Raw genomic sequence first — 6,627 nt, 5'->3', positions numbered from 1 at the left:
CTACCATTTGTAAAACACACAAAAAAAGACGTCCGGTCTCAGACAGGACCAAAAAAAGACGTTGGCTCGTACTTACTGGGGTGTAGCCTACCATGTCAGCCCTCAACGGAATTTTATGAATGCCCATCCATGTTGTAGGCCCACCATTTGTAGAACAGGCAGTTGCATTGGCTTTATTAGTCCTGATTCCTGTGACTGATAAATGTGACTATTTAAGCTCTGAATATCAGCTACCCAACTTTATCATAAGTTATCGTGAGCCTTGCAATGTGATAACACAGTGATTGAGAAAGCATATAGGACACACAAACACAATCCCAGTACACACACACACAAAAGTTCCTGGAAAAATCACACCAGTGGCGTTCAGTAGCATCTTCTTGTTTGTGCATTTCATAGACTTATCCATATGTTTTTTGTCACAGCCATTGTCAAAATGTCCTTTCATAGCAGGTTTAAGAAAACCTACGCAGCAGGTTAGTAGAATTAACATAGCTGATTATGATCATTAGGATAAGGTTTGGAGAAGGGTTAGGGTTAGCTAAAATGTTTAAAAAAAGAAGAAAGTTTTATGTCAATTTCACAAAAGCTGTACCCCATCTAGACATGACCTGCCATATTGGCAGTCAGAAGAAGCAGTCCTCCTTATGAATTAATGGAATTCTACAGTATTTAATTGCATGTATATAAATATTTTTGTCGTGGGGACAGTAACATTATAATACTTTCAAAGAAATTCTACTTCAAGAAAAATGTTTTTACATATGATGTTTAGTTCATAATATATACTGAACAAAAACGCAACAATTTCAAAGATTTTACCCAGTTACAGTTCATATAAGGAAATCAGTCAATTGAAATAAATTCATTAGGCCCTAATCTATGGATTTCATATGACTGGGCAGGGGTGCAGCCATGAGTTGGCCTGGGAGGGCATAGGCCTACCAACTGGGGAGCCTGGCACAGCCAATCAGAATTCGTTTTCCCCAAAAAAGGGCTTTATTACAGACATAAATACTCTGTATTATCAGCTGTCTTAGACGATCCCACAGGTGAAGAAACCGGATGTGGAGTAGTTACACATGGTCTGCGGTTGTGAGGCCGGTTGGATGTACTGCCAAATTTTCTAAAATGACGGAGGCGGCTTATGGTAAGGAAATGAACAATCAATTATCTGGCAACAGCTATGGTGGACATTCCTGCAGTCAGCATGCCAATTTGGTGCGCTCCCTCAAAACTGAGACACCTGTGGCATTGTTGTGACAATGCAGCACATTTTAGTGACCTTTTGTCCACAGCACAAGGTGCACCTGTGTAATGATCATGCTGTTTAATCAGCTTCTTAATCAATTACCTGACAAGTGTGGCATATCATCTTGGCAAAGGAGAAATGCTCACAAACAGAGATGTAAACAAGTTTGTACACAACATTTTAGAGAAATTAGCTTTTTGTGCATATGGAAACTGTGTGGGAACTTTTATTTCAGCTGATGAAACATGGGACCAACACTTTACATGTTGCGTTTTTATATTTTTTGTTCAGTATAATTTTACAGTATGCATTAAGGCAGGGATGGGCAACTCCAGTCCTCAGGGGCCTTATTGGTGAAGCCATTTCTGCACAAAAAAAAGAAAATCAAATGGGTATGTTTAATACTGAGCGCAACAAAATGAGTGATCTGTGAGTGTGTTGTGCACACAAAGCTGAGCCTGTTAAATGAAACAGAATACATTGATAAAAATATTTGTAAAACGCACACGATTCAGTGTTATGCTGAAAAGGGAATCTTGTCTGTTCTATACATTACATTTCTACCTGCAACATTAGAAGCATTGCTCACCATGAAATAATAACCGCATGTAGTAATTTCCTTGTTCCAAAAGTGAAGTTAACTACCCAACATATGTTGTCATGATCATTCAGTTAGAATTGAAATCCAATCCAGATGTATTATGTTCACACTGCCAACAGGGGGCAGAGCTGCAGACATAAGGCTGCATCAGAACACCCAATGGTGGAGCAAATCCCATTGGTGGGTCGTGGCTGATTCATTGTGTGCCATGTCTTACGCCTTTGTCCAGACTAGAAACAACAGCTTTAGAATTACAAAATCAGAGAGCCCCTCCAATAGGACACTTTCCAAACACATACTCATACGTAGGGGGACTTCAATCTAACCCCATATTTTAATAAGGCTTTGTCTATCAATGAGAATCTGTAGACATCACTACACAATGCTCTAAGTACAGGCCACCCCATTTTAGTTCAACATAAGCTCCCCATTTTAGTTCAACATAAGTTCACCCGCTTGTGCTACAATACCAATCAACTTTTATGAATTTGAAAAACCTGGGAATGTTTCAAAGTTTTCACATCTTCATAGAGAACAACAAAACATCAATGGGTTACATATTGTTGTTTTGATTAGGTTACATAATCAAAACACTAATCCAATTAATGTCCTGTAGAAATGAGCTTTGAAAACAAACTCAAGAGGATTTGATTATGGAGTTCTGTTGTCTCAGGCCCTGAACCACGAATGTGAGGAAACCGTGTCATCTACAGGGCAGAGGAAATAAAATGTCACTACCAGACCTTATTGAGATCACCAGCATCCTGCGAGTTACTGCATTGAGTACAGAGGGAGATTGTCAGGGTTTCTTTAACGCCAAGCATAAGATGAAAACTCCCAGAAAGCTGAGTTCAAACTCAGATTAAGACTCTGATACAGTCTGAATTCAGGAAACGGTTTAAGACATTTTGAACAACAAACAAGTCCTGGCTGGCTATGAACCTCCTCAAAACACCTTTTGAACTGTTACAATGAAGCTAATACGTATGATATCTTCCTGATGAAACCCCACCAGTCCCGCAGCCCCACATCCTCTCCTCTTCCCCAGTAAGCATGTAAAGAAATTCCAGAGATCCAACGTCCTCCCTCCCTTGCGCCCTCCCAGAGACTGAGTGGAGGCCATTCGGTCTCCTGGAGGCTGGGGCACGATGGAAGTTGTAGAATGAGCAGAAAGGCCAAGAGAGATATATCCAAGAGGACAGTCAGCAACATCACATGACCTCACAGCATGAGTTCTGCTTCCGTGCCTGTTGGATAGAAAACACAGACAAAGATCAGCGATTACAATATCAATTTCACACCGAGAAGGATACATATGTAATGGAAATTAGCCTTAATAAAACCAGTTTTGATGAAGTGTAGCAATTAAATTGGGATAAAAGTAGCCCAAGTTTAATCTAAGATGCTGTGATTATTTGAACTGGAGAGCGCAGTTCAGTCACCACTCACAGTCTTATAAAAGACTTTAGACTGGTTCCCCAGGTGTTCAGACTTCTGCACCAGGTCATCCAGCTTCTCCCCTCTCTCCAACAAAGACTCCATGGTGTTGTGCTGCAGAGACAATCACAGCCCAGTCCACTTCATATACAGCATCCTACCAACCACAGGCACTAACAGTGTCAGGCATGCAGTAGTGCAAGCTTCCTACACAGGGGGGAAAATGTTCTAAGCTTATCTAAAGTTTCCCCATTATGGGAGATGTTTTGGAGTTGTACGCGAGTGTCGACTAAAGTGTCTCACCAAAATGATTTTTGTCTCGTCTAGCTCAGCCTGCACTTTGGTCATCGCATCTGCCTCTCTGGGGTTCTGAGGAGAGAACACAAATTCTGTCAAACTTTCACAATCATCCAAGAAGAAAACATGAAGGACTCAAAGTAGGGTTGGTTATTCAAGTGTTATTTTATTAATCCATGTGCAATGTACACTACTGTTCAAAAGTTAGGGTCACTTAAAATGTCCTTGTTTTTTAAAGAAAAGCTTTTTTTTTTGTTCATTAAAATAACACCAAATTGATCAGTAACACTGTGTAGACATTGTTAATGTTGTAAATGACCATTGTAGCTGGAAACTGCTGATAAAAAATAAAACAAATGGACTATCTACATAGGTGTACAGAGGCCCATTATCAGTAACCATCACTCCTGTGTTCCAATGACACACTGTGTTGATCCAAGTTGATCATTTTAAAAGGCTAATTGATCATTAGAAAACCCTTTTGCAATTGTGTTAGAACAGCTGAAAACTGTTGTTCTGATTAAAGAAGAAATAAAACTGGCCTTCTGACTAGTTGAGTATCTGGAGCAGCAGCATTTGTGGGTTCGATTACAGGCTCAAAATGTCCAGAAACAAATAACTTTCTGAGAAAACGCATCAGTCTATTCTTGTTCTGAGAAATGAAGGCTATTCCACGTGAGAAATTGCCAAGAAACTGAGGAACTCGTATAATGCTGTGTACTACTCCCTTCACAGAACAACGCAAACTGGCTCTAACCGGAATAGAAAGAGGAATGGGAGGCCACGGTGCACAACTGAGCAAGAGGACAAGTACATTAGTGTCTAGTTTGAGAAACAGACACCTCACAAGTCCTCAACTGGCAGCTTCATTAAATAGTGCCCGCATAACACCAATCTCAACGTCAATAGTGAAGAGGTGACTCCGGGATGCTGGCCCTCTAGGCAGAGTTGCAAAGAAAAAGCCATATCTCAGACTGGCTAATAAAAAGAAAAGATTAAGATGGGCAAAAGAACAGACACTGGACAGAAGAACTCTGCCTAGAAGGCCAGCATGCCGGAGTCGCCTCCTCACTGCTGATGTTGAGACTGGTGTTTTGCGGGTAAGATTAACAATGTCTACACGGTATTTCTGATCAATTTGATATTTTAATTAACAAAAAATGATTTTCTTTCAAAAACAAGGACATTTCTAAGTGACCCCAAACATTTGAATGGTAGTGCATTTTATGTGTCTATTTCAGAGACAGGATGCCATGTGTACCTGGTATTTGGCCAGGTGGATGTCCAGGGCTTTGTAGTTGATGGTGTCTGGGTTTCCAGATGGCCAGTCTATACTTTCCACTTGCCTGGAGAACTCCTCTAGCACCTACATGATCAAACATCAATCTAGAACAGCTGAAAACATAAAAAATAAAACCGAAAGGGCCTGGCGAGGAGCAATAACTTTGGAAGAAACCTTGAGAGGAACAAGAACAGAGAGTAATATTCTTCACTTGTTGCTAAGGAGGTAATGCACCTCTTGGCAGTGTACCCACTTTGTCTAGTAGTGTGAAGGCGACTCTTTGGGGGTACTCGCTGTCTGCTATCACCACCGCACTCAGACTGTCATTCCTCACATACACATGGCACAGGTACTCTGGAGGGAGGAAAGGGTAGAAATTATAGGTGTACTCACATAACAAATAAAAAACTCCCATATGCTATAGCGCAATGTATCAGGGCTTAACCTTGTTCTTTGACTGAGGCTCGGCTGCCGTGTGCAGAACGCTCCACAATCAAGGCGCTGGTGAAGGTCATGAACTCTTGGACACTGCCAAAACCAAACACAAACAATCGTGAAAACATTGTTGGTGTTCTTGTCAATTCTAATGAAGTCTAAACCCATGACAGGTTTAAGATAGGCTATTATTAATGACAGGGGTGTTAACTTCTTCATCTGTTCAAATCAGTGAAGATGGAGGGAAGGAACCCCCTTAGACTATTGAGATGCACTTCAGCCAATGTGCCAAGAGGAATACCCACCTGGAGCGCTGGAAGAAACTGAAGGAGGAGAGGTCATATGCGGATTTGAGGAGATTGGATTTAGTCGCTCCTTTGTGGAGAATGCTTAGGCTGTACAACTTCATGATGACGCAGACAGTCCCGGGGCTATGACTGGCGTGTCCCAGCGCAGCAGCCTAAAGGTCTCAATGCCTACATGTCAAGGAAGGGACACAAATTCAAATCACATGAGCCAAACCATCCGTACAGCCACACAATACATAAGCTGCAAGGTAGCTTACTGTCTACTACACACATACTCTACAATCCAAACGATTGCCGAACTAACTAACGCTACCACGATAGACTAACGTTTATCGACATGTAGCTACCGTTCTCGCTATATTTTTGTTCTGCTTGCTAGCTAACGTTAGCACAATTGTTGTTAGCTAAACTAAGTGCCAAGAACGATGGAGCTAGCTCAAGTTCCCTTGTCGTACTTACTTACCAGAGAAGACTGCAATAAATGGTTTATTAACTGTTGAGAATAAAATACCAACTGAATTATTCCATAATAACTTAGTGAACGACCTGTAGGAAGTTATCAGTATTATGACCAGTTCGTCTCTTTCTAGCCACACCAACCACGTCACGATCGAAGCAATGTCCCACAGGGTAATTGTTCCGGAATGCAACACGGCCTCATTACAATTCTGTGTACAGTTCCTACTTCCAGATCGCTTGTGCATGAGGTGTGAAAAAGTAAGCATAGGAAAATGTTGTGTTGCGTGTAGGCTTACTGTCAGCATTTTTTTTACGTCTATTTGCTGAGCGGTTCTAATACAATAAAATAAATACATAGGACACAATGTATATTTTGTTTTATAACTGATTTATGCATAGGCCTAGTTTTCACAATTTCAGCCAGCAGCAGGTAGACTATTCTTATTTCCCATATTATCTACAATCCCAGCAACACAACCAAATGTACAGATGTATTTGTGACTATATAATAAATAGTTTACTATAGGTACTGGCCTAAATTATGATGCCTAATGTT

The 6,627-nt window shown here is 40.9% G+C and overlaps 1 protein-coding gene across 4 annotated transcripts; it reads right to left on the bottom strand.

Annotated features, from left to right (window-relative positions):
• Positions 1-755: 755 nt before the first annotated feature.
• Positions 756-6,321, bottom strand: LOC109882802 (synaptobrevin homolog YKT6). Of its 4 annotated transcripts, XM_031806025.1 has the most exons (9): positions 6,206-6,261; positions 6,159-6,167; positions 5,610-5,780; positions 5,315-5,397; positions 5,123-5,223; positions 4,849-4,953; positions 3,594-3,659; positions 3,303-3,404; positions 756-3,100 (listed from the first exon to the last, which is right to left on the bottom strand). In XM_031806025.1, exons 3-9 carry the CDS (start codon positions 5,711-5,713, stop codon positions 3,065-3,067), a joined length of 597 nt encoding a protein of 198 aa, XP_031661885.1. In that variant the 5' UTR covers positions 5,714-5,780; positions 6,159-6,167; positions 6,206-6,261; the 3' UTR covers positions 756-3,064. The 4 variants fall into 4 exon arrangements, with proteins under 4 accessions (XP_031661885.1, XP_020330476.1, XP_031661883.1 ...); XM_020474887.2 differs by having other exon boundaries at positions 6,076-6,321; XM_031806023.1 differs by having other exon boundaries at positions 6,159-6,316.
• Between the last annotated feature and the right edge of the window lie 306 nt (positions 6,322-6,627).

Source organism: Oncorhynchus kisutch, linkage group LG3 (assembly GCF_002021735.2).
Source record: "Oncorhynchus kisutch isolate 150728-3 linkage group LG3, Okis_V2, whole genome shotgun sequence".
In the NCBI taxonomy this organism is placed as follows: domain Eukaryota; kingdom Metazoa; phylum Chordata; class Actinopteri; order Salmoniformes; family Salmonidae; genus Oncorhynchus; species Oncorhynchus kisutch.
The sequence above is the reverse complement of the archived record's forward strand: the minus strand, read 5'-3'. Positions and strand labels throughout refer to the sequence as shown.

Coding starts and splice junctions, on each gene's coding strand:
- LOC109882802 (XM_020474887.2), bottom strand. CDS start 5,713: ATGAAGTTGTACAGCCTAAGCATTCTCCACAAAGGAGCGACTAAATCC. Junction 5,224..5,314: donor AGCCTCAGTCAAAGAACAAG/GTTAAGCCCTGA, acceptor TCCTCCCTCCAG/AGTACCTGTGCCATGTGTAT. Junction 3,101..3,302: donor CTAAAGTCTTTTATAAGACT/GTGAGTGGTGAC, acceptor TCTATCCAACAG/GCACGGAAGCAGAACTCATG.